This window comes from Kwoniella bestiolae, chromosome 1 (assembly GCF_000512585.2).
Source record: "Kwoniella bestiolae CBS 10118 chromosome 1, complete sequence".
NCBI lineage: Eukaryota > Fungi > Basidiomycota > Tremellomycetes > Tremellales > Cryptococcaceae > Kwoniella > Kwoniella bestiolae.
This window is the reverse complement of record NC_089241.1, coordinates 7,967,674-7,993,006: the sequence shown is the minus strand read 5'-3', so window position 1 is coordinate 7,993,006 and position 25,333 is coordinate 7,967,674. Positions and strand designations below refer to the sequence as shown.

The 25,333-nt window shown below is 48.9% G+C and overlaps 11 protein-coding genes across 11 annotated transcripts; 6 read left to right on the top strand and 5 right to left on the bottom strand.

Moving 5' to 3' along the window:
- Position 1: 1 nt before the first annotated feature.
- Positions 2-1,708, bottom strand: I302_102995 (uncharacterized protein; the record flags this gene model as incomplete). The annotated part of the gene is made up of 5 exons (XM_019188364.1): positions 2-229; positions 354-838; positions 903-975; positions 1,050-1,417; positions 1,471-1,708. 5 exons carry the CDS (start codon positions 1,706-1,708, stop codon positions 2-4), a joined length of 1,392 nt encoding a protein of 463 aa, XP_019051242.1.
- A 524-nt stretch (positions 1,709-2,232) lies between these two features.
- On the top strand, positions 2,233-3,027 carry I302_102994 (uncharacterized protein; the record flags this gene model as incomplete). The annotated part of the gene is made up of 3 exons (XM_019188363.1): positions 2,233-2,632; positions 2,740-2,861; positions 2,926-3,027. The coding sequence occupies 3 exons, from the start codon at positions 2,233-2,235 to the stop codon at positions 3,025-3,027; spliced, it is 624 nt and encodes a 207-aa protein (XP_019051241.1).
- A 618-nt stretch (positions 3,028-3,645) lies between these two features.
- Positions 3,646-5,627, top strand: I302_102993 (uncharacterized protein; the record flags this gene model as incomplete). Its single annotated transcript, XM_019188362.1, has 6 exons — positions 3,646-4,386; positions 4,464-4,572; positions 4,657-4,791; positions 4,863-5,131; positions 5,340-5,394; positions 5,461-5,627. 6 exons carry the CDS (start codon positions 3,646-3,648, stop codon positions 5,625-5,627), a joined length of 1,476 nt encoding a protein of 491 aa, XP_019051240.1.
- Positions 5,628-6,300: 673 nt separating this feature from the next.
- I302_102992 (uncharacterized protein) lies at positions 6,301-8,001 on the top strand (the record flags this gene model as incomplete). Its single annotated transcript, XM_019188361.1, has 5 exons — positions 6,301-7,039; positions 7,107-7,295; positions 7,387-7,628; positions 7,794-7,835; positions 7,909-8,001. 5 exons carry the CDS (start codon positions 6,301-6,303, stop codon positions 7,999-8,001), a joined length of 1,305 nt encoding a protein of 434 aa, XP_019051239.1.
- A 1,701-nt stretch (positions 8,002-9,702) lies between these two features.
- Positions 9,703-10,402, top strand: I302_102991 (uncharacterized protein; the record flags this gene model as incomplete). The annotated part of the gene is made up of 3 exons (XM_019188360.1): positions 9,703-9,996; positions 10,142-10,211; positions 10,275-10,402. The coding sequence occupies 3 exons, from the start codon at positions 9,703-9,705 to the stop codon at positions 10,400-10,402; spliced, it is 492 nt and encodes a 163-aa protein (XP_019051238.1).
- Positions 10,403-10,521: 119 nt separating this feature from the next.
- On the bottom strand, positions 10,522-11,473 carry I302_102990 (uncharacterized protein; the record flags this gene model as incomplete). Its single annotated transcript, XM_065869596.1, has 4 exons — positions 10,522-10,711; positions 10,775-10,974; positions 11,044-11,256; positions 11,318-11,473. The coding sequence occupies 4 exons, from the start codon at positions 11,471-11,473 to the stop codon at positions 10,522-10,524; spliced, it is 759 nt and encodes a 252-aa protein (XP_065725668.1).
- Positions 11,474-11,736: 263 nt separating this feature from the next.
- Positions 11,737-12,808, top strand: I302_102989 (uncharacterized protein; the record flags this gene model as incomplete). Its single annotated transcript, XM_019188358.1, has 2 exons — positions 11,737-12,167; positions 12,310-12,808. The coding sequence occupies 2 exons, from the start codon at positions 11,737-11,739 to the stop codon at positions 12,806-12,808; spliced, it is 930 nt and encodes a 309-aa protein (XP_019051236.1).
- A 618-nt stretch (positions 12,809-13,426) lies between these two features.
- Positions 13,427-13,945, bottom strand: I302_102988 (uncharacterized protein; the record flags this gene model as incomplete). Its single annotated transcript, XM_019188357.1, has 2 exons — positions 13,427-13,489; positions 13,568-13,945. 2 exons carry the CDS (start codon positions 13,943-13,945, stop codon positions 13,427-13,429), a joined length of 441 nt encoding a protein of 146 aa, XP_019051235.1.
- Positions 13,946-14,524: 579 nt separating this feature from the next.
- On the bottom strand, positions 14,525-17,994 carry I302_102987 (uncharacterized protein; the record flags this gene model as incomplete). The annotated part of the gene is made up of 7 exons (XM_019188356.1): positions 14,525-14,795; positions 14,924-15,020; positions 15,087-15,135; positions 15,221-15,411; positions 15,540-17,336; positions 17,448-17,757; positions 17,827-17,994. The coding sequence occupies 7 exons, from the start codon at positions 17,992-17,994 to the stop codon at positions 14,525-14,527; spliced, it is 2,883 nt and encodes a 960-aa protein (XP_019051234.1).
- A 568-nt stretch (positions 17,995-18,562) lies between these two features.
- I302_102986 (uncharacterized protein) lies at positions 18,563-20,413 on the top strand (the record flags this gene model as incomplete). Its single annotated transcript, XM_065869595.1, has 9 exons — positions 18,563-18,586; positions 18,664-18,685; positions 18,747-18,780; positions 18,844-18,934; positions 19,062-19,436; positions 19,594-19,859; positions 19,961-20,076; positions 20,154-20,244; positions 20,326-20,413. 9 exons carry the CDS (start codon positions 18,563-18,565, stop codon positions 20,411-20,413), a joined length of 1,107 nt encoding a protein of 368 aa, XP_065725667.1.
- Positions 20,414-20,773: 360 nt separating this feature from the next.
- On the bottom strand, positions 20,774-24,838 carry I302_102985 (uncharacterized protein; the record flags this gene model as incomplete). The annotated part of the gene is made up of 4 exons (XM_019188354.1): positions 20,774-23,742; positions 23,826-24,572; positions 24,645-24,657; positions 24,761-24,838. 4 exons carry the CDS (start codon positions 24,836-24,838, stop codon positions 20,774-20,776), a joined length of 3,807 nt encoding a protein of 1,268 aa, XP_019051232.1.
- Between the last annotated feature and the right edge of the window lie 495 nt (positions 24,839-25,333).

The following is a 25,333-nucleotide window of genomic DNA, read 5'->3' as shown; positions in this document are numbered from 1 at the left end:
TTTACAATTTCCATACCAAACTCACCCCCTCGTCACCGGCACTGACGATGGCTTGACCACCCTCAACAGGAGCAACGGCTACACCGTTCACCACGCCTACATGGCCTTTATGAGTGGCTAGCAATGCTCCGGTCCTTATATCCCATGTTTTGAGGGTCGAGTCAGCCGAGGCGGTGGTTACTTGGTGGAGGAATGGTGAGGGGTGAGCGGCGATGGAAGTGATTGGTTCCTGTTTATTCAACGCGTTAGCATGCCCATCTGTTACTTATGTATCTTTGCACCTCTACCTCTCTATCGCATGTTGGAGGCAAGAAACAGTTTGATATATATGGATCGGACAAGCCAACACTCACGTCATGTTGCAGTTCCGCCCTGACTCTACCAGTATGCACATCCCACACCAATCCCTTCCCATCAGTCGCTCCACTAACACACACCACACCCTTCCCTCCACCAGCAGCTCCACCAAGTAAATCCACAAATACCAACGCCTCTATACTTTCTCCCTCGGCGTGTCCCACGAGAGTGTTCAAAGTCGATCCATTAGTCAAGTTGACAAGCTTGACTTTGCCTGATGAACTGCCCACAGCTGCGATCTGACCGTTCGGAGAGACTGCCAGGGACGTTATACCGTGTTCTGCGGGATCGAGCTCTGGAGAGTTGGCAGCTGTGAACATGGAGGATTTCCATACTGGCATAGAAGTTCTGGGATCCCATAGGATCAAAGAGGAGTCCAACGATGCGGTGAGGAGTTGTCGACCCGCGGGAGGGGGGAAGACACCGGTCGTACTGGACATGGTATGTGATGAGAGAACGGTGAGGGTGTTTCCAGATGGTACTGCATTCACGGAAAATCGTATCAGCTGCATGACTCATGCTCAGACGAGGACAGCTCAGCTCACAGTTCCACATCCATACGGTGGCATCTTCACATCCCGCAGCTAACACATTTCCTTTGGGGTGCCATTGAAGCCACTATCAATCAAGCATGAATATATCAGCTACCTTCCAGTAACTCAGAACAGTGAGCTAAACCGATGTCCACTCACAGTAATCTCACTACCAGTCTCCAAGCTAGTCAAGAACTCCCAATTCTTCCATTCCTCCACCGTAGCCTCTTCGTAATCCTGGGTAGCCTTACCCTTCACCCTCCGCCATACTCTGACTTTACCGTCCATACCCCCAGTAGCTACCATCTCGCCATCGAAGCTCCATCCAGTCGATACGACCGAGTCGGTGTGACCCGTCAATTTTGTGGGTGGGAAGTTGTCCGCGTTGAACGATGATGAGGACGAAGAGGGGATAGGACAGTATAGGAAACCTGTATCGTCCTCTCCTCCTGAGACTGCTAGTGGTGGGTTGGGGAAAGATGGGTGGAGGGCTACGGTGAAGATGGATTGTTGGGAGGCGTGTAATGCTAACATACCAGTATTAGTAAGCATCAGGGCAAGGTGAGGTGGACGGACATACCATTAGCACCCCACGAGTTATCCTCCCTCATCTCGCCCTCTTCATCCATCACCATATCCTCCTCCCCTGGCCCAGGCCCACCAATGATGATTTCTCCGTCGTACTGCTCGTTATCATCGTCATCATCCATAGGTTCATCACCCTCATCCTCGACTACTTCGACGATATCTTCCTCGCCGAGCTGAGCTTCGTCGTGCTCGTGCTCTTGGTTTTCTTCGTGGTGTTGCTGGGCTGACATTCCGTCTCTTGAATGAACTTGCGAATCAGCGTTTGGGTAGGGATGTATGATGAGGATGCAACTTCGTAATAACTCTCTTGAGCTTTTATAAGTCCACAGGTATGAGCGGGGAAGATAAATAATCTTCGAAGGAAATCGACTTTGTAAGCAGGTCACGTGACTTGTTTACCCTCCACCGGTTCAACTGGCTGAATAATCCTGGATAGTCGTCGTTCTCGGATGGGTGGCAAAGCCACACGGGGGTTTGATGCTCATCTTGAGACGTATTTGCCCCCATTGCGCATCGTAGTGAACAGGAAGCATATCAGAGACTTCAGGCTGAAAGGGTCTGAGAACAGAGGAAAGTGACATTTCCATTGAAGGATAGGTCTTGGAAATCGTTTCGGTGATCGTCTGACGTAGTTACCGAGACAGCTTAATGCCTGCCAAAGCAATGAGTTATAAGTCGATAGGGATTATGCTAAACTCTTCATTACAGGATATCACATCACGAAAAGACCATTTCAGTGCTTAATATAGATCTAATGACAGGTGATCAATCATATGACCAGCTGTGCAACTTGGACTTCGACTTCAGTTTCAACACGTTGAATGCCGAAAGTACACCACATGTTGCCAGATCAGGGGCGAACACAGAAACGAACACTACTGTGGCCTCTCCCAGTGGCAATGCTGAGGAGGTCGGTCCTTTCAAGTTCGAGAATGCCTTCGGTCCGGATGATCACGTATCTCATCCTGGCGACACTCAAATCGGCGGTTCCCTCACCAAGTGTAACGAAGAATCATCGACCGCGACGTTGGGAATAGCCGGTGAGAACTCACAAGGGTATTTCGTAGAGGGTGCAGAGGCTGGCTCATTTCTCGAGACTCCTCACGAAAGTGTGCTAGCAGCTTCACAAAGGTCTATGGGAACTTTCAGGGAGAGTGAGTGTCAGAGATTTCTATCTCCACAGGTTAAACACCTTTTGCTGTGCCTGTAGCAGCTGTCGTGGTGTTTGCGGCTTAATCACGATTATGCCTGTTTGACGTAGACCTCAAAGGGAAGTCAGATCTCAAGGGCAGAAGAGGTATCGCATTGAACAAACTCAAATTGCAGTTCTCCCGACTGGAAACGCAGATGGAATCGTTAGCCACAGAGAACATGCGATTATCGGTGAGTGCCCGAGCTTCATCCCTCTTCGCAGGCGCTGAATTTTTGTGTCGATCATTGCTACCAGTCCCTTACGTACACTCAGGCTAGGAGAATTGAGGATCTTGAAGCAGAGTTAAATAGGGCGCAATCTGGAGGGACACGTTCTTCTCACGCTGACCTGACATAGTGCACGGATTGTTGCAGCAGAATGAGAAATGCACAGATTCGGGACATCTAAGCCTGCAGAGCTGGTCTGATTGCCTCGTTGGTTTAGTGGTGCCATTGAACCGTACAGGAAGCCTCTTTGTTTCTCGAATGCAGCCTGAGTCGCAACCAGAGCGAGATATGACACGCAAGACCATCACCGAGACGCGTCTGGGGAGGAGGAGGGACAGGGTAGTGCAGCGAGAAGTTACACGCACCATTGACTAGCCCCCCAATTTCCCAGCCTGACCGGAGCAGGTACATACAAGTGAGCTGAAACAACACAGACCGAGAAATATACGTCATGCCAACTTATACCTCCAAGAGATCCTTAGTATGGGTCGTTGACCATAACGCGTCATTGCAGTGACAAGGCTAGCATCAGCCAAAGAGCACCACAGTTTACTGAAGCTTCCATGAAAGGTTTGATTGAACAGTCTAGTCGGGTTTCGCACAGGGTTTCGACCTATCACAGCGTGGAACGCTATAAAGGTGACTAGTAGTAAACCGATGCTTGGTGCCACTTTTCACATTAGCACCTCTGTTCTACTGCCAAGATAATAAGGGGCGATCAAGTACCTTGATTCAGTCAGTACATAGAATGAACGACCGCCGCGATAACTCATACGGGTATGGGCAGAACAACTGGCCCACCAACCACATGGGTTACAACCCTTATCCTGATGAATCACAAGGCTACTCAGCGGACCATCACCCGCCTCGCGAATCGTACACCAGCCCAACGCAGCAACAGCTCTATTCTGAACAGGGAACGTATCCTGATATCTTTGCAACCTCTGCAAATGCTCAATATAATCCTACCGGGGATTATGATACCGTACAATATCCAATGAACCATCCCGACCTCGACGTCCAGCGTGATCAACTACCTGCCTTTCAGTTCAACGCGGGGAGACCTCTGCCTGTTACCGAAGTCACACAATGGACGTATCAGAACGATAGTACAGTTGGTCATGTCGCAGAACCGGTCGGCTCAAACTACTCAGGCTTTACACAAGAGTATTCTGGCACTCATAGAAATGTTGGAGGTTACCACATGAGCAACATGTCATCCTCTATTTTACCTATGTCGCAATCTCTTGGGGAAGGTCCCCATATTGACAACTCTGCAATTTCAATCGCATCACCGGCTGGCGATTTTGTCAATGTGCCCCCTGGTCAATATGATTTCCTCAAATCAGATCCTACGATCCAGAGACTGTTGGCCGCGCCCGCTGAGCACACTTTTTACCAAAAGCCAATGTGTGAGGCCGTGGAAGATGCCGACCCCGACTATCTCCACCCGACTCCGAGCTGGCAAAGTGGCGGCGGAGTTCCATCAGTAAGCAGCGCTGTGTGCTGTGATCGCATGTTCTGTCCCTTGAAAGTGCAAGCTGATAGTAGGTGTTTATCGTATAGGATCACTCCAGTGGATGGACGTCAGGTGATCTGGGGACCAATTCTCAGGAAGAGCAAGATGAAGAGAGAGAGGCATCAAGTGAGGAGGGTGAAAATGGTGGGATGTCTAGTGAGGAAATTTGATCCGTTCGGCTTTGACGTTCGAATTTCCAACAATGTAGTAGACTCGCTGACTGGTACCACTGTGAATAAGGAGAGCCATGGAATGTCCAGCCGGCGGAGCAGCTGTTCAACAGGTGGCAAGCTGTGACAAAGGAGTGGCAGGCATTGAGGGTGGAAGCGAGAAGGCAATCAGTTAATATACGTAGAACCGAATCAAATCTTCCGGGTGGGTATAAGTATGATAGTTCGGCAGGCTTAGCGATTATATGGCGATCTGCACGCTGATCTTGAGAGTAGATCCGGCTGAAAATAACCCAAAGTCGATATGGAAAGCGACCAACGCCATGAGAGCAAGAAAACGTCGTTTATCCAGCAGAATCGCCGAATCGCAACTTTCGTCCGGGAAGAGCTCAATGGACGACAGCAAAAGTTCGACCAGTAAATCCAAGCCAAAGCCACGAGCTGTGAGGGAAGCCGAGGTAACGGCGGAAAATACTGAGCTCAAAACAAAGTTAGAAGGAAGAAAAAGGCATATAAAAGCCCTGCGGGAAGAGAGAGGTCAGGGGGTGAGTGTTGACGCTTTATCTGCAGCTAGAGTCGTGTCGTGATAAGGAGCATGTTTCCACCAACAGTGATGGGTCTCAGCAATGATGATGAGGAAGGGCGCCAGGAGTTTGAGGCATACGCTTGTATTTGTGGCGGGAGACCTTTGGATCTCCTGAAAGCGGATTCTTGCTGAAAGTACTGACAAGTCACATTTTGTCCCTCATTTAGGAGCAAGGTGATACGTTAGACAAATATTGGCGTCGTGTTGGAAAAGTCATATCTAGTATGTTTGTCCTCACGACGTGTCTTGGCTTGAATAATTGCATTGATCTAGGGTTTGATGTTTCAGAGGATCCGCACGTAGACACATTACAGAAACGCAATCAACAGCTCCACCGAACTATCAAAGAGTATGACAAGGAGATCCAGAAATTATACGATGTACCTTGCAGTGTTGGGAGGATAGAAGAGCTTGATGTGAAGTCTGATGGGAATCAGAGTACTGTTGAGCTGTGAGTTGAAACTCAAAGGAAGGTCTGGAGCGGTCAGTGGCATAATGGGCGGCAGGTAAAAAGCGATGTATACTGGTTGTTCATGAAATCATATCGTCTTCCCTTGGCGAAAGACTGCGCGGTTCGGCACGGTGTAAGTGAGACTGCCTCCACAAGCCACCGCTAAGGGAGAACAGAAAAATACATTTTTGTTGATTTGCACTCGATGTGATAGTCATACTCGCACGCTTTATAATGGCGACGTAGCTGTTCAAAGTCATGATTGCCCTGAATACGCAAGACCTTGGTGGGTCTTAGGATTTTTCCATAAGTAGGTGGAATTTTCTGGCTGAGAGGAAGCCTTGCAGTGCAAATCTGAAATCTAAAAGCATCGTCCATAGCACCTCGCCTATATCCCACCGATGAAGATAGACAAGACTACGATGCCGTGCTGTGAACGTCTCATCGCCATAGCCAGACCTCCATTTTCTCGGATCTGACGGATGAAAAGAGCGTACGAACTTTTGGCTAAAAGGATCTGATGGGGCCACAATCAAGCTGTATCGCGAGTGCAGCTACTCGAAGGTATGAATGCGTCTTCGAAATTCACAAACCTTCAGTTCGATTCTGGACAACTTGAAATCGATATATATATTAGGCTACCTCGAACTCAAGCCGCTGTTCACACCCAAATCACGATGCTTGGGCGTTCAAAGGAAGATGGTTGTCCAGTGGAACTGGATGACATGGACGCGGGGGTCCATCAAGTCCTTGGTCTTCCCGAACATTCATGCACCAGCCTTGAGCTCCTCGCCACCCCATTGATCTCCTATGATGATCATCAGGGCGTGGCGCACCACGCAGCTACGAATGAGACCGATCACTCTGCATTCATGGGATATCAGTCTTCAAATCTTGAACTCGATCAGCTTGATTTCAGTCCAACAATTATGGTACCGTCTAGGGATTCACAATCTCAAAGGTGTGCTGTCGCTTCACACACGCCGATCACTCTGGTACACCAATCCCAGCCATACTCTGATGACTTTGTTGATGAAGACCCATGGTGGGAAATGGTGAAAGATCTTATTCCGCCCGATCCCGACCGCAGTGAAGTACAACCACATATTGATCCCTACCTCTCACTCGATTCCCAACACACCCAAAACAGCCACAACAAGTCCGAAAGGTTTGATGTATTAAACACTCCAGGCCAAATGTTCCAAATTGATGCTTCGGACTCGGAGGGTCTTCACCATGTATCGACAGGGCAGAGTGCCGTTGCAGACCATGAGAGCACATTGTCATGCCATTCTCCTGGAACCAACTGTGAGCGACCTGATGCAGGAGCGATTCTTCAGCGAGGAACCGAGACACCGATTCAAAGTCAGAATGTGCCGCGGGGTGGGAGAAAGACTGCAAAAAGCCATTCGCGTGGTACGTGCCAACTGCTAACTTACATGTCGCAGCCTGCTGATCAATCTGATCTCGACTGGTTCACCAGATCAGACTGCGGACACCAAGGTATCCAAAGGCAAAGTAACAAAACAGAACGGAAAGATACCCGAGAGTACCGAGTCTCTGATGGCACGTTGGACAAAAGTCAAGGCCGAGAGAGAGGATTTGACCCGCCAAGTAGACTCTCTGTCACAGCAGCGATCATCGCGATCCGGAGCCAAGGGATATCAAGGTGGTAAGTGGGATCGATTACCAGATAACAAACTGGCCCCAAACCGATATTGGAGGTGAACAATGACCAGGGTCGGGGCTTATCGTTGCCACAGACCCCACTGCAGAGAATCACGACGAGATCAGAAGTTACATCCGTTCGGCTAATCATACAATCGAGATACTGAGGTCTCGATTGACGAAGACCGATGGAGTTGATAGATCCTCCAATACTGTGTGGGCTCTCGGCAGAAATACGTTCTACGGCCGACTACATCACGAGTATTGTTCGTTAATCGAACAGACTCAAGGAAAAGATCGTACACTCAGAGCATCACTTGCGGCGAAGGGAATCACTGTAGGTTGGGAATACACGTTTATGTGGCCTAACACAGGATGGCGAACGGGGTGACGAGGACACTGCTCACAATATCCCACACTTCGACATTTGTCCTCAACATGATAAAAAGTCTGAGAGGCTGATGATGCGACTTCGTTTCGTGCGCCCAGGGCATACCGACAGTTCTACGCCGGCGCGAGCGGCGCGAACATCTCGATTGGAACGGTAAGTGGTACATGACGTCTATGTATTTCCGCACATTGACTACATAGTGGAGTCTACCATTCTAGGTGATCAGGCAGCCATATCGACTCTTAGAGGTCGCATAGAAGCACTGAAGAAGGACAATCAGGACCTCGATCAAGAGATCACAATGGCCAAGGATCCATAAATACCGTAGAGGTTCAATGTGCTACAACGCACGATGCATCTGCTCGCGAGCGATACAGCTGCACAACAAACACGCCCTCATCATTTGAGCCTTTAGTTGATTATTGGCTGTACTTGTGAAGTCAGAGGCGACAAGAGATATCCACTACTGTAGAATGACATCTGGGTCACCGGTTCTTACATAAATGTTTATTGGTGGCATCACTTTACTGTACTGAGACGACATTCGTCTTACTAGAATGACATCCTTTGGGAGCAACGTCAATTGTGGGCCATCTGCCGCAGCTGACAACTGATAAGTTACGAGTTGCCTTGTTCTCCGTCGAGCTTCATTTTCATCTTAAGCCTGGGTACCAAGATGTCTAGTCGGCCGGCAGGCGGCTTGGCACGATCTCTGCAAGTAGACCAGTTTATAACGTTCTACTCAAATTGGGAAAGAAGGGCCAGTGATCTTTTACTTGTATGGTTGAGGGGAGGGGAGAAATGGGAACTGTCCTCCCGGATGATGTGGAAGCGGCGGTCTGCTTTGCTCAAGCAAGTTCAGCCAATGAGTATCAGATAGAACGACCGCCCAATGCGAAACAAGTGTTCACTGTTAGGATCGATGCCATTCTGTTATACTGTGATAGATAAACGACGCGGGTGTCTTTTTAGTAAAGACCGTATGATCGAGTGTCATTCTGGTAGATATTTCCGAATGTGAAATACTCTGAATCAGATGCGAAGGTTCTTAGCGAAATAGCGAAAGCGATAAAAATCATATGGCGTTTTGCAATAAACATTTACTGTAAGGGATCACTCTATCTAGCTCCTTCCATGGACGATACTTCTGACCTGGGGCAGTGAGTCGAAAACTCAATTGTTGGGTGATATGATATGTTAGTCAAAGAGCTCCAACAACCTTCAATTCATGAACTGTAATCTCATAGTGAAACGATTTTAGGTTTAACCCCCTCGCGCATATACTGTATCAATAACCCTGTACAAACCTTAAACACTCATCCTTGAAACTTGAGGTACAACGGACCGATTATCCTTTGTATAGGACCTTCTTTTACGAGAATGTCCAAGCTGTCACCCCACCATATATCATGAGTCTGTTGAAGTAGGTCGCCACTTCGTTCCTATCTTGCCGTGTATACTATTCTGACACCATAGCAAGCATTGCAACTCAAGAACAGACAATACAATTTACAATACAGCTATGAGTGGCTATGACGATAGTTTCGCAGAGGGGGAGTTCCCCTCCGATTGGGGCCACTTCTACTCACAACTTGCGATTGTAGATGATTCAATCCCGCAGCCTGGTGCGGCAAATCAAACTTACATGCACTTCGACAGGATTGTTTTCCCGGGAAGCTCCTACAATGCTTCCATTGCGCCGGATGCACAAAACCACGAAGAAAATTCAATAGAATACCCAAACACCACCTCAGGCTGTCCGAATGACAATTGATATGACATTTCTGCGTATTATGATCCTCTTCTCTCTTAGATTGAGACCCCCACATCGGTCTTCAGCACGGACGACAACACTGCTCGAACTGAAACCTCTTGGCAACCAACTGAGGCATTGTTGCCACAGGTCAATCTCCCCTTGGAAGAGTACCCGAGTATGAGTGCAGGCGAGTCGTTGGAACACTCCAGTGCAAAGTCGACCTCTCAAGACCTTACCTACAGCCAATGCCCACAGCCTCAAGATATGACTCCTCTTGGCACACCAGTGAATGGGGATAGTCTTCTGCGATCGATCTCGGGTGAGGATAGACCGCGTATGAGGATGGGAAAACAAACAGTTCGCCACAACACAATCCCCTTGACTTCTAATGCCGGTGTGTCCAAGACTAAGAAGCGAGACAGATCCACGGGTCGAGGATCAAAACCTGTCATGACACTTGAGGAAAAGATCCGGGATGCCGTGACACAACATGCTGCAATGCTACTCGAGTACGGAGAGCTGCTTACCACTCATAATGCCCTCAAGGGCACTCCAGAGGTAAGTTCGGTGCACATTTTGGGTTTGTCTTTAGATTGCTGGGTACGGGTCAGATTCGATCGCTCAACCTGTGGACTGTGAAAGAGACCGGCAGCCGAAGAACGGCGTTTTGCTAATTCTTTCGTCAACTGACCTGATGTTTCAGGCATCTACCGATTTTGCGATTCCTGGTGGTTCCTCGCAGATCTACAACAACGAGGGAGTCGGTATTGCTGGTGCGTTGCATATCTGCTATTTGTCGCACGGATATCGCTAACGACGAGAAATACTGATCCTAGATGAGGCCCGTTTGGACGCTATTTCCAACTCGACTTTTCAACTGACCGGAATGATTTCCCTTAAAAAGCTTCAAAATGATGTGCTGGAGCAAGCCAGGAGAAAGAGGTTGGGCCAAGGTTATTGCTAGAGAACGATCTCCCAGATAGCCGGATCCCTCCTTGACTCTGAATCGCTCTAGAAATGTGTGATAGGCTAGTGCTTGTTCAGGCTCCGTAACATCACATATATCCATCGATTTTCCTTGGTTCATGATTTACACCAGCGTTCCATCCCGGGTTTCCAGTTCTCTTCAGCTTGATCTATCACTTCACCGCCCAGATGTTTGACCTTTTCGAGAGCTTTTTGAGTGTCCTCGGGTGATATTCCTCTGATCGCAGGGCCGAGGACCAAAGTGCGGAACGATGCCGAGAGAGCCGATAAGGCAGTTTGCAAAACACTGGATCGATAGGTCAGCGTATGATCATTGTTCGCTTACTTCAAGGTGGACATGTCATCTCACCAGAAGTCGGTAGCCAAACCGACTATCACCACTTTTTCTACGCCGTGATTCCTCAGATACGTACTTAACGGACCTGCCGCGGGGAGTTTTTGATCTCCTGGATGAGCTTCACTCCATTCTGCCGTCGGTTCGGCTGGTCTTTGAAACTCGGTTATATATCCTTCGAATGCTGAGTAAGCCTCGAGCTTCATGTGTGTTCCCTGTTCATCACAGCGTGTCAGTTTGGTCGCACTGGATCAGATAGTTTGGATGTAGGAACAGGGACATACCTTTCTCGCAAGCCTTACTTTTGCTCCCCATTCTTGCAGTCTCTGTTTGACACTCTCCTCTATCTCTGTACCTTTCGTGCCCTGTATACAGTGATCGGGCCATAGCGTTTGCTGATACGTTGTTCCCCTAGCGTCTCTCACGAGAAGAGGGTCGAATGGTTTATGTGGTGGATGAGTGGATGCGAATGATATGTGTCCTTTTGGGTGGTAGTCCTATTTCCTCGAAATCATAAGCTGTATGATTGTACGGACGAGAATCAGGAATACAGCTTACCTGACTTGCGACTATCACTGGCCAATCCCATTTATTCTTGTCCAACAAATCGTTGATCACAGGTAAGATAGCTTGACCATCTGGTACTGCGAGTGACCCGGAGAGAGGGAGGAAGTCGTACTGTACGTCTATAATCAAGAGAGCTGTTTTGTCCATGGCGTGTGTGAACTGATTAGTGACTTCAAGTCAACGTTGATGATGATGGTGAGCTTTCATCTTGATCTTATCATCTGCAAAGATGGGAATGCACGGACCAACCTCCACTCTATCTGGATTATGACGTGTTTCCCACGTGTCTCAAAGTGTGCCTGTGCATCACTCACTCAACTCGCAACCGCAGTTCATCTATCAATCTCTCTTCTTCGTCCTGTTCATCTTTACTTTCGACCTCGATCTCCCAACAGCATAAACACAGTACAATGCCATCCTCACCCGACCTCATATCGATCCCTCCACCCCCACCCCTCGACCCCCCACAAGAAGAAACCAACACCCTCGCCCTTCTTCTCCCCAACCAGGCATTATTCTCTCCGCCCATCTTATCCCTCCTCAAAGACCATTATGGCCTATTCGGCGATATAGTCCATTGGGCTCCTGTCAAGGGGTTCGGTAGGGTGATAGTGGTATTTGCGAGTAACGAAGATGCTGAGAGAGCTAAGAAGGAGGGGGATTGGCTGAAGTTGGATTTAACGCCTAGTCCTGGTGGCGATGAACAGAATCAAGAAGAGCAGCGGAATCAAAGTGGGGGCCAGGATGGGCAGGTCGAACAGAATAAAGGAGAAGATGGGTACTTTACACCGAGAAGTAAGAGGAGGAGTAAAAGGCAGTCTGAAATTCTCAAGTCAAACGAGTGAGTTGAGTGTCTTCTTTAGACTACGATCCTACATGCCTTATCTGGTAAATCGTCTTGGAGAGCTCCTCGACGATTACTGAGACTTATCGTCGTCGACGTATCTCTTTGTGTGAATGGTCTGGCTAACTTCCACTCCCAGGTTGATCCTCCGACTGCACTACCTTTCCCCAACTCCGCTCAATCCCGACCCCGCCTCTTTTCACCTCGCACCCCCGGCACTACCACACAATTTCCTCATCTCCCCTCCCGGCTCCCCTCCAGAAGGGTGGGAACCAATCGCCGAAGAAGGTCCGAACACCTCGACCCTCGCTGAGGATCTACAGAGAGCTCTGGAGGCATTGGCGTTGAATGGTCAGGGAAGACAGAAGGGTGGAAAGGAAGTGATACTGGATGAAGGTGGTGTGAGGGTCGAGGTGGAGGATACCACCAAACAAGAGGAGAATGAGGATAAATGGGAGATGGACGTTGAGGAGAGGTTGGATGGGAATGCCGGTGGGGATATATGGAACTCACCCAGTCAGAGTAGTTTCGGTCTACCTGGTCAGCAGAATAGTTTAGGAGGGCTTGGAGGACTGAGTGGGAGTGGAACACCGATGGGGAAGGTTAAGATTGCTCCCACAGCCCGACCACCGATGTGAAGATTGGCCAATCGACATGAGTGCGCTCAGCTCATCATACAAACATTCAGCAGTCTTGTTCCGATAATCAAACTCATTCAACATTGTTGCATTGATCATCAAGGTCAAATTTTAGTACCATCCACAGTCTCTTGATGCACCTCAAGTTTTAGTACTGTCTCGTGTTTTGGAATGCCAGAGCATAGACAAACAATCCCAATTCCGCATGATCATCTTGATGGATCAACCTGTATCATAGTCATCGTAGCACCAGTCATTGTATGCATACAGTATCTTACTGATCCTCCCTCTGACTGCATCACTGCAAGGGGCCTAAAGACAGGTAAGCGCAACAACACACCTACCCTCTCTACTCAAAAGTCTGTTCTTCATCTTGACCATCAATGTCAGCACAGAACCGATTGTCGTATGGAATGCCATTTGAGGATAAAAGCTCTTGGAGATACTTGATTTGGCGCTTCGCAGAATCTAACTGGACATTACGAGCGGCGAGATCACGCGTCAATCGAGTGGTATGCTCTTTCTGACGTTTTCTGTAGGATCTGCCAGCGTTTCTTACTGTTCCGATGAGTTCACAGTCATCAGTATATCTCTTTCATTTTGTGCTTGCCCGTTGATCTAGTTACCATGGAATCTCCTCCTTTCTTCTTGACTCGCGTTGTCAACGGACACCGAGGACATCTTAACAAGTGCAGTATCAATATGCTGTATTTCACTCCCCATAATGACCATTACGCGGCAGGAGACACTCTTACTCACTCTTGGTCTACCTGCTTTTCGCTTACCCACTCCCAGGGGCTCTTCAGACCTCGAATCGCCTGTATCTCCGTGTTTGTGCGCTTCAAGAGGGGGTCGGACTGATCCAACGTCGGATCCTCGCCATGTAGGTTGATAGCCCGTCGAGGGCTGCCACCCAACCCAATGTTGGGCATCAGGGTAGTTGTTGTCACCGGTCATTTCCAGCAGCGGGAGGGGATCAAGCGACGCGCTCATTGGGGGTTGAGCCAGGGTATGTGCATAGGTCGTATGACCAAGCCCGTATTGGCTGGGATCGGGGACAAAAGTGGATGCGGGAAAGTCAGGGTACTCATCTGTCCGGGATGCAGGGAAGAATCGTGGATGTCCATTTGAGTTCATGGTTTGTAGTGCTAGCTGTGGCTATTGTCAGACTACGTTGCGTAAGGGAAGAGAAGAGGACAATGATCTGAAAAGAGGTGATCGCACTGAACGTACATACATTCATATATATATGTACCCACCGTCTCAGCTGATGGCAGAACCCTGTCAGCACTGCTTTGCAAAGATCAAAGGTGACGGTCCTTTCTGCAGATTCAAGTCGGAGATCAAAGTCTCTTCGAGTCATTGTCGCGGCATGACATCAATGGGGACTGGTCGCAAAGGCATTTATATGCAACGTGGGTTTATTGCAAGCACCTTAACATGATTGTGGCAATCCAACGATCGTGATCAGCAGGAATGGGGGAATCCGACAGGCTTTCGATATCGGTGATACCGAGGGATAAATTTCCCCAGGATCTGACTTATATCTAAAGGTAGTATCGAGCTGGGGTACTAAACGCCATACAGTACTTCATTTCTTGATGTATAGACTATGATGACACCCCTAAAAATTCGACTAGTACATTATGATACAACAGAACAGTACAGTGTTCAAAAATCAACCATGTATACCGTAGAATAACTCCAACAGGTCAATCAATACCTACCAGTCTTAATTTCCACCCCAACATTAACGCACATCAAAACCACATAAGCAACAATCAAACAAGTAGCCCAACGACGATCTATCAGGTAATTATTCAAGGGTACCACTATAGCCGTCGTCATAAGGATCAAGATCAATCCTCCGGCCGAGACCCAAAGTGTGGGTGAGAAGTGAATCGTGACGGGTTGACGGGTTGAGCCGCTGTTGAATAGGATGTGGTAGGTTCCTGAGCCGCCTACTCCGAGGAGGAGGTTAAGCATTCTAAGTACGAATGGGGTCAGCTCGGTGTACCATGGCTCGTAACATAAGTACAGAGAACTCATGCGGTGAAAAGAGAGGGAGGTACAGGGGTCATTGGTAGGGTGAAGACGAAAGTGAAATGGACTTACGGTCCTCCGAAGCACGCTGCGTAGGCCATAGCAGGGGCGAACTGAGCTACCGTCACATTCGCTACCAAGTCTGCAAGACTGTTCCCCACAGCGAAGACTGGATCGAATATCACCGTCAGTACAAGCGCTCCCCTCATGTATGTTGAGTATAAATGATGCTCACTGGTCAATCCGATGATCGCATCACTCAGACCCAATATTTCGCCGACAGTCTAATGAGGATGATAGACACATCAGTGTCCGCCTGAAGCACTCCCTTTGTGAAGCTTAAGCCACCCTCGTCAGGTATTCACTCACATTCAGTACCCCCACGACCTCATCAGCAATAGCAGCTATCCACACCATACTGCACGTGAATCCACAGAAACATCTAACCAATCTCCAAGTATACGATGATCCATCGGTGGCGTAATACAATGTCAAGCCCGCTGCAATACCTCCGACGATAAGAGAGGAGAGTAAGACCCAAAGGAAGTATGATTGTTCGTCTGAACGTAAATCGTCGTTAGCTATGCAAAACTATAGTGATACGTTGACCAATCTCTCGTTCGAAATCAATCAGGCAAGTAGTTATGCTTGAAAAAGGTATGATTTGACGGAAGAGATGTGTACTCACTAAAAGTGACAAAAACGCAGAAAGCCGGTCCGAGCACACACTGCGTAGCAGTCAACCACTTATTAAACTCCAATCCCCGCTCTTCTTCCATCCGCTCATACATCTCTTCCTCTTCTTTCGTCTGCCCCTCCTCCCCATCTTCATCGAACTCATCACCCTCCAAAGCGATCTCCCCACCCACCCCAGAATTGAAACGACCTAATGATCCACGGGAGTTCAACCTCCTCAATGATCCGTGGGATATTCGCCCGAGGGGTGAATGGAGAGGCGAGAACCCGTGGTCTACCAGATGATGTAACTCCTCTCCTATTCCGGGGTTCAGTAGTCTATCAGATTCCTCGTCCATCTCACTCCCACCCTCTGTAGGTGAATATCCCTCCTCTTCCTCCTCTTGGTTCACTGAGTATCCCATCTCGGGATCATTCAATGCTTCTTCCTCTGTTATAGGCAACGCTACCCCTCCTTCTTGCTCTTGACCATTATTCCCATCGTCCACTACTGGTAATGTTAATGTCAAAACCAGGATCGCAGGGACTGACGTTATGGCCAGTATCATTCCGATCCACGATTTATGCTTGAAGGAATGTAACGACGGGAACAGCACTCTGAGTATCAACTTTGATCTCCTCCTCACTCTAAATCTCGATTCCTGCTTCTTGATGAATTTTAATGGCGGGGTTTGGATCGGAGGGGTATCCACTGGCGGAGGGATATCTGTGTTTCCTAGAGGATCGACGATAGATATGGAGGGTACACTGGGTTTCGATAGGTGGACTCGTTGTTCCGAGGAGGGGATGATGACCTTTGGTCGAGACGGTTTCGGTACGGTCAATTGGTTAGACAGCGGTGCTGCTGGTGGATTACCTTGCTGGTCTTCCCATGGATTCGGTTCTGTAGATGTGCTTGCCGCACCATCGTTGATAGGCGTACGAGAGTGAGCAGGAGACGAGACACTCCTGTTACTACCGTCACCTAGACCAGAGGGAGAAGTATGTGTCGAGGCCCTCTTTCTACCTTTTGTAGATACTGATCGTCTAGGTGTTTGTTGAGAGGAAGAAGCCAGAGCTGCACCAAATCCGTAGGAAGATGATCGCCTATGCCCAACAGCGGATATTGGACCGAAGTAATCTGTCTGTTCTCTTTCTGCGGGACTTCGGTCCCTTCCTGGACTATTTATTCTTGAGTTCGACTCTTTACGTAGGGAATTCACGACATCTCTGAATTCTATAGCTCCAAGTAAAGAGAAATTCGCTCGGGGCGTGTCGATCGAATCGTGGTGATGTAGGTGAGGGTGTGCGTGTGTGTTCAAGTGCGATGCAGAAGTGTGTGATCGCATCCTACCCAGTTGTGGTCTAGGTGTCATCTCACCAGGCGAGTGCGTTCGATTTAGTGTAATCGCATCTTCGTCCTCATTCTCTTCGTTGACGTCGATGGGGATAGGAGATAGATGAGGCGAAGAATAGACTGAACTTCTTCTACTGCTCCTCACCGAGCCTTCTAGAAGCGGCGACTTGATGTTCGTCTGAGTTTGAGTATGATGAGAGACGTTCTCGTGTGAGGAAGATCTCCTCTTCCTTCTCCTTCTAGCCCACCAATTACCTCCTACTACCACTCCCACATAGGCTATGTAGAGTACAACCATACTTCCCGCTTCGTACAATGCTAAATGCCCATCACGAAGCACTACCACCAGAAGGAGCACGGCGGAAGTGAAGAATAGGACGTCTCGCATGAAGGCGTGTCGAGGTACATGGAAGGGCTTGATGAATGCTATCGAGCCGACTACGATGGAGGTGACTATCCAGGAGTCAATACCGGTCCTTCATCATATGATCTAGGATTATTCTCGACAGAGATGATAGATATTCAAGTCCCGCGACCTAATTAGGTGAGAAGTGGTGTACTCACTAAAACTCGCAGCACCAAGTAACTCTCCAATAGCCAACCCGACCGTCTCATTCTTCATAGCGCTGAACGTACTGAACACATCCGGACTACCATTCCCAAATGCCAGGAAGGTCACTCCCGCTGTAGACTCGTTCAGTCCAAGGTAAGAAGCGATGGTAGACAGATTCGGACAGAAGAAATCTGACGCTGAGATTCCAATGAAGGAGAATAAGAATGCCAGGACCAGCAGGAGGAATAGGATGTAGAATGGTCGATAGGCTGCTGGGAGGGCGTCGTACCATTCTGCGTAGGGAAGTTCGAGCAATGATTCCTATATACAAGAAACGAATCAGTCACTGAATTCGAGGATATTATTGTGAGGTATGGAAGGAGCACTGACCGCTGGGAGATCGTTCCCATCAAGAGCCAATCTCCTCATCAACCTCTTTCCGGGTGGTATAGAAGTCCTATCACCTATTATCCTCGTATTGGCCAGTAGAAATATATGCAGTGTGATAGAAGCTGCAAGTAGGAGCCATGCTCTTTTGCTCTGTAGCTGAGCGGGCATCGTGGTGGAGCCAGAAGTCGAGGGGAAGAGGTTTCACGGGGAGGGTTGAGGGATTGAAAGCGTAATGAAGTGACTGATAGTGATACCGATAAAATCGGTGGTGGCGAGATCTACGACAATAATGATCTCTTCCGAGGAAGAAGCATCCTCTCACAAAGGACGAGTAGCTGGGTTGAGATGTCGTGGATGAGATGTTGTTATAAGTTTGGTATGAGATGGGATGCAATGCAACACAACACCTCTTCATGACGATGAGCCTGCAGCTGCAGCTGCTGGGTCAAGCTATGAACCGTGCCTGAATTTCACATGTCCCTCGTCATCATCACACTCGTACCAACAACCTCCTCTCAATTGACAAGCAGATATGGATCGTCTATATTTCTCATCTATAAATGCAAATCAGCAGGAAGGACGGACCGACCAGATACAACTATAGCTCAGATCTCTTTGGCGCCAAGGGATATCCAAGCAGACATCAATACAACTTCGCAGAGGAAGAGCCAAGACAAGACTATCCGATAACGATAACTCGCCTTGATTTTCTTATCTGTCATATCCATACGCAACCATGTCGACACCAGCTAGGAAGAAGGTGAGCTAGAGTGATCAGACTAGCCGTGCTCCTCAATCATGATCATCCGATGCTGATGCTCTCTTCATGTGCTTTAGGTCCTGTTGATGGGAAAGTCAGGTTCGTCAATCTCTGGCTCTTGCTCTTCTGGCCATTTCAGCTAATATGCCTCTGCATCCAGGGAGTGGGAAAACATCGATGCGATCAGTTATCTTGTAAGCTGCAGTGATCTGTATGATTGCCCCAGCTCAGTCAGCTCATGGCGCACATTTCTGTAGCTCGAACTATACCGCCCGAGATACAAGGAGATTAGGAGCTACCATCGATGTTGAACAGTCCGCTGTGAGATTTCTAGGTGGATTGGTACTGGTAAGTTCTTCCTCATTATTCGTATCTCTATACTAGGATACTGTACTTTTGACATTCTACTCCTGCCGTCTCCACGCACAAGGGTAGACGGGACGGGATGGCTGATGTGAAATCGTACCACTGCCAGAACCTGTGGGACTGCGGTGGTCAAAACGCCTTTGTAGACAACTACCTCTCCTCCCAAAAAGATACCATATTCTCCAACGTCGCCGTCCTAATCTACGTATTCGATATAACATCCAACGAGTGGGATGGGGATCTGCGTTACTTCGAGGATATCTTATTTGCCCTTAGGGAGAACTCGCCCGAGGCAGGAGTGTGGGTATTGATAAACAAGATGGATCTAATAGATAAGGAGGATCCGCAGCGCAAGAAGTTCAAGGAGAGGAAAGCGGATCTGTTGAGGGTAGATGAGAGTGTGAGGGAGGAGTTGAAAGATGAGAGTATTAGGGAGGTTTTGAGGTGTTTTCCGACTAGTATTTGGGATGAGTCGTTGTACAAGGTGAGTGATTATTCTCTACGAATCTTCCAGCTATCTATCTCCAAAACTTTGGATGTCACGACACTGTTGATTGGTACAACAACTTCCTATCTTGCAACGTATAAACCGAGATTGATTGAATTCATCCGGATTATGCTGACACTCCTCCCCTGAACAGGCCTGGTCCTCAATAATACACACCCTCATACCCAACATCTCACTAATAACATCCCACCTAACCTACCTCCGAGACCTCTGTCTAGCGGTCGAAGCGGTCCTCTTCGAGGCAGATACGTTCCTGGTAATTGCCAAATCAGGTTCTCCACTGGATTGTGACCCAAGCGATCTGGATACAGCGGAGATAGATAACGGAGCGAGGGAATTGGATCAACAGCGGTTCGAGAAGATTAGTGAGATTGTTAAAGGGTTTAAGAAGACTTGTTCGTGAGTGATAGAACCTCTACTCTCCTCTGGTTCCTTGTGCTGTCTTGAATCATGGTTATTCACTGCAAAAAGGGAGACCGTGGCTTATATGCTGCGTATAGCCGTAATCACGAGCAGTATCACGGCTTCGAAGCGAAATTCAACGATTGTACAGTCATACTTGAACCGTTAACGAAAAACACATATATCATGATCGTATCTGTTGATCCGAGAGTGGGTGAGTGATATACCATTATACTTGATGTTTAACTACAATAGTTCATCTTTTTGACCCCTGTCATCTTCATGTTGCAGAAACCGGCGCATTACTCTACAACGTCCACCAATCATCAGCGCACATGGTAGAGTTCGCTACGAAACATACCCTGGAAGTACAGAAGTGCGGGTGGGTCGAACTCTCCTCTTTCACTTCATTTCTTGTCTGTGAAATGGAGGGGTTTAACTGATTCTTGATATGGTCCGGTAGCATCTGTCGACATAATAAGGAACTGAAATATGATGTGCAGGGGGATGAGGACGACTCGATAGCTGCATGGGACGATCCGAGACCATAAGTGAATCGGTCAGGGAGAAGGAAAGGGAGCGGCAAATTATAAGATTCAGTCGTGGCACACGGTCCTGTAGATATCGAGGTTGATAGATAGATACGCATGTATGTAAATGTATCCATGGTACAATAGACTCCAGCTCATGCATGCCGTGGAGCTCAGGCCACTCACCTTTGCAAGCTTCTTAGCTTTGACACCCTTCGTACAGCAACATTCAAATGACCTGAATATATGACATACCAGCTCACCCCTGCGTGTACGAATACGAATACATGAATGAAAGACACTAAAAGCTACATAAACATAACACCTAACATGTCCATCCAGAATAGTCCACAAGTATAAATCAGTCTAATACACCATGACTTATTCCTCAGGTAACACAGTCCTACAAACCCAACAAGTACCTCTCTCCCTGAACCATCTCCTCGCACAACTCTCATGTCCCACATGGCTGCACATAGGCAACATCACCCCTTTCTCACCACTCTTAAACTGCGATAAACATATCCCGCACTTGGTCACTCTCATCCCCAGCAGGGAGAGCTTCAACTTCACTTTGCCCTGTGGGGTCGTCCGTCGAGAATCCACGGTGATAAGGCCCGGAAGGAGGTTGGCCAGCGCAGCGGGGGAGGCAGCTTGGGATTTCGATGGACCTAGGAATTGCGAGATTTGGGTGTATCCTTCATATACGCCTCGCTGGTCTGGTGGGAGATCTTGGATACGAGATACCAGGAGGTCGAGGTCGGTCCATTCTCTTCTTTCTTCTGAGGGGCTGGTTGGATCTTCGGCGGATTGACCCACATCGGTGAGAGGTAAGGTAGCTTGACGTTCGGGTGATCGAGCGGGCGATTCTGAAGTTGAAGGTGAAGATGTACCAAGGTTCATCGCTGAGGAAGATCTCTCGATGACTCTTTCCCTCTCTTCTTCCTGCGCTTGCTCAGTGGCGGGCGGAACCAAATGTGGGAAGTCGGTCTGAGCTCGCTCGTTGCTTGGTCTAGCGTGTGGAGCAACCTCTGGGGTGGACGGTATAATCGTTGGCTCTTCCTGGGAAGTTGCAGGAGCGCTACTCTTGAACGGCGAGAACCCCTTGAACCAGTTGGTCTGTCTAGCCCTGGGAGGCGGTGGACGAGGTCTAGGTCCCTTCGGCTTGTTGTGTCCTTGGGCATTACCTACACCAGTCAGATTGAGACGCGGCGGAATGATAGGCGACGAAGCCTTGATAGTATCGTCTGAGTCTGCCGATGCCGATAGAGTCAGGGGAGTCGAAGCTGATGAAGGAGCTCGATTTGGAGTAGGGCGAGGAGGCAATGGGGGTGGCATTTTGGGTATGAGGTTCAGACGAGGTGGTGGTGGGGGAGGTGGTCGACGAGGTAAGCTAGGTGGAGGTGCGTTATCTACTTTCAAGGATTTGATTGATCCCTCGTCATCGTGTTCCTGTTTCTTTGAGTGCACAGGTGAAGCTTGAGTTTTGGGAAGAGGTGGTGGCACTCTTCTGATTGGTTCCTGTCTCTTCGGTGGTGGTGGCGGTGGAGGAGGAGGCTTCCTAGCCATCCTAGCAGCCCCCTGAGCTGAACTCTCAGCTATCGGTTCACTATCCACCAATATTTCATCTTGCAATTCCAGCAAACTGAGCAACTCGGCACTTGAAGCTGCCAACGCTGATATATCTGTCGATGTCGAGGTCGAGGTCGCTCTCTCCCTGTTTGTCAAGGGAGGAACGTCCAGCGCCGAATGAGGAGGTGATGAGGAGGGAGAATCGAAGTTGATCAGAGGACCGGAGATCGGCTTTTGCTCGATCATCTTCACCTTCGTCTGGGGCTTGGGTAAGCTAAGTGGAGCAGGGAAGGACGAGACGGGTTTAGGCGATTTGCTCTCCAAGTTTCGCCTCTTCATCGCTGCTTCTCTACTTGGTGGAAGGACCTCCTTCGGAGTGGATACATCATTTGGTTGATGTGTGATATTGTCTTGTTTGGCATCCTTAGCCTTGACGCCGATCATGCTGCCTAGCTGAGCGGGCGCCTCGAGTTCAGGACTACCATCCCATCCATGTTTACTAAATAGCGGCTCATTCGAGAAAGCTTTGTGCAGTTGAGGTCGAAAGGGGCTGAATTCTGGAACGGACAGTCGTTTCACATGGAGTGACGAGCTCGTATTTGGAGAGATCTCGGTGTCCACTGTGGAGCTTCGAGTGGGTTTCCTGCGTTTAGGTGTGACATTCGCTTTCATCGCTTCGCTAAAGCCATCGTGCTTCAACTGAGGTGATTCGGGGGGTGGTTGGGAGGCAGGTGGCGTTATGGATTCAAGCGACGACTTGAGTGGAGTCTCTGCTGTAATATCTGACGGGATTGGATTTACTTCGCTGATCACAGAATGACTAGTACTGTCATCCTCGTTCGCCTGCATCGCAGCTGGACCATGATCGATAGCGACTTCGGGTGCTTGCGATGGTACAGGCGAGTCTTCTGGCTGATCAGTGATAGATGTCAGATGTGAAACTGGTTCTAGAGAGGGTTGATCCGGAGTTCTATCAGGTTGTGACATCGGACTCGCGCGATCTTCAATGGCAGGTGGGGTTTCGATATCTGGAGTCGATGATTGCTCATTCGAGGTGACGGAAGAATTCGGTGCGAGGATACCGATTGACGCTGCGGGCTCTGCCTTGGTCGAGTCTTCAACCTCCGTACTTGGCTCTGTTTGGGCTACCGTTGATGTATCTTCCGGAGTCTCAGCAGGACTGAGTGTATCTCCTGGTCCTGGTTCAGCAACTATCTCCTCTCCATCTATCGACCCCACACTCTCCGTCTCACTCCCCTCCTGGCCCGTACCCTCCTCCTGAGCATATTCCCTACTCGGTTCTCTTTCCCTCCTCCGCTCGATCTCCCTCCTAACTCGCTCTTCCAACGTATATCCAGCTAACAAATCCTCGTTCCAAGCCTTCCTATCATCCCTTTCTTCTCTCCGTGCTCTCTCGGACGCCCGAATATTATCAAATCCAATGACAGTGTGTGTAGGCGATGAAGGTGCAGAGGCATAATGCGTGGATGAGGGTGATTCTTCGGGAGTATTCAGGACGATCACTTGAGGTATATTGGTGATTACTGTAAGTCCTGGACGGGATGCTCGAGGAGTGGAGGGTGTGGAAGTTGTCGAGGGAAGAGCAGGAGACGGTGCAGGAGAGAGACCAATGGCTATTTCGAAGGAGGGTGGAGGGGAACGTGGTCTCTCTTCGGACTGAGAAGTGGTAGGGGCTGTCCCGAATGCGGGGGGCAGACGAGCGGTCGAGGGAGTGGGGAATGGGAATGGCGGTGGGGGTTCGCCGGCCTCTGGGATGTCTAATTATACAGCTGAAATTAGCATCTCACCGCTACAACCTAATCCAGTATGCCATGAAGAAGGAGTTAGAGACATGACGCACCATCCCAGACATTAGTCCTCCTCATACTAGCTCCCCTAGCCAGCCCCAATGCTCTTCCCTCCTCTCTCGAACTAACCGTCAATCTCCTCCTCATCCCCCCCTCCCCAGTTTCACCCCTTACGATCCTCCTTCTTCTCCTCTGAGCGTTATTCTGCGCATCCTGCTGAGCCTGAGCCAGGCCATTCTCCTGTTCCTCCTCCTCGGGTAACTGACCAGATTCCAATATCTGCCCCAGCTGGCCTAACGACGTCAAACTTGGATTACCCACCACCAACTCCCTTAATCTCTCTTGAGATCTTCTTGTATTTAGTCTTTCCCTTTCACCTGATCTCCGTCTAGTGTTGGGGGGAGGTTGAGTGTTTTGTATCCGTGGAGCGGAAGAGGTCCCGCCAGGTATGATGGTTGGAGGAGAGAGAAGGGAGGTAACGTACTTCTGCTGTCTACTTGTACCTGGTCTAATAGATGGTCCGGCCCCAGCCTCGCCCTCGTTAGGTTCACTGGTGTTATTGAGATTCGGTGTCGACCTGTTCCTTCTCTCTTGGGATGAGCGAACGTACGCAGAGGGCAGGACGAGGTTGGAGGAAGAAGCAGCGGCCGTGGCTGCTAGATGGTCGATTGTGGATGCTGATAGGGATGAGATGGGTGTAGGGGCGAGTGCCAAGTAGGGAGTGGGGATGGGTCCTGTTCTGGGTGAGGGGGAGGGGGAAGGGGATGGTTTGGGTTTTTTACGTGGTTTGGCTCGGGCTCCTGGGTCGGTATCAAGCATTAGCTGAGTGACTGGGAGCAAATGATAGATTTAAGAAATAGGAAATGACTCACCACCTGCGGGAGTCTACAGAGTATTATCAAAACATCGGTCAATCAGCCATGATCTGAAAATGATCTCAAGGACACCAGGAGGATGACTTAATAGAACGAGGAGTTACAACACTCACATTACCCCTAGATCCACCTGCTTCATCTCTCCGCCTGCCAGTTGCAGCTGTAGCTGCACTTGTCCGTCCAGTATTCATCTCTCAACTTGAATATGATCTCGTAATGTCCTGTGTCCATCGGTTTGATCGAAGAAGCGTGTACAAGTCGTCGAGTCAGTGATTCTGGATGTGCATGACCTTGCCTCTTGCTAGTTTGAACAGTGAGGTGTACACCTGAAGTACCAGTTGATTATGGTGTGATGTTGAATGAGTAATGTTGAGAATGCAGGTAATGTAGAAGAAAGCCAAGCACAGCACTGTATGAAGAGTAAAGTGCGTCATAATTTAAACTTTCCCGTTGCTTCGTGTATGCATATGCTTAATCCCTTAATCCTCCTCTCCTCTCCTCAGTCCTCAATGGGTAATCCATCCATCGACAATCACCATTAACGCCCAGTATGTATCCTCAGCTATCATACATCAGGCATCATGCACACGATAGGACAGTATAGCAGGTATCACAGCTTATCTTGGACACCTTGGGATGCATCGACGAGAAATCAACAGTCAAACTTCAGTTATTCAATGCATTCA